Genomic DNA, 224 nt, shown 5'->3' on the forward strand with positions numbered 1-224 from the left:
AGCAGGAAAACTCCTGAGAGAGGATTTTTCACTAAAGAAATGTCTGTGACACAGGGGGGCCTTTCTCCAGTGGTCCCCAAATGACGATCGCGAGGCAGACGAGGGAAAATTCCGACACCATCCATGTAAGACACAGAACCCATCAGCTGTTGCTGTTAGGAATCTCACAGCCATCCAGCAGCAGAGCTGTGTGGGGTGTTTTTCTCTCGGCAGGCAGTACTACG

At 51.3% G+C, this 224-nt stretch overlaps 1 protein-coding gene across 1 annotated transcript in view; it reads left to right on the forward strand.

Moving 5' to 3' along the window:
- The window catches only part of EXOC4 (exocyst complex component 4), a 372,421-nt gene that overhangs the window by 370,940 nt on the left and 1,257 nt on the right, over positions 1 to 224 (forward strand). The window contains exon 19 of the mRNA XM_005426948.2: positions 214 to 224. This exon is cut by the window's right edge and continues 1,257 nt beyond it. Within this exon, the coding sequence (XP_005427005.1) occupies positions 214 to 224 (11 nt within the window). The remainder of the gene's footprint in view (positions 1 to 213) is intronic.

The sequence above is a fragment of the Geospiza fortis genome, unplaced genomic scaffold, assembly GCF_000277835.1.
Source record: "Geospiza fortis unplaced genomic scaffold, GeoFor_1.0 scaffold61, whole genome shotgun sequence".
Classification (NCBI taxonomy): Eukaryota; Metazoa; Chordata; class Aves; order Passeriformes; family Thraupidae; genus Geospiza; species Geospiza fortis.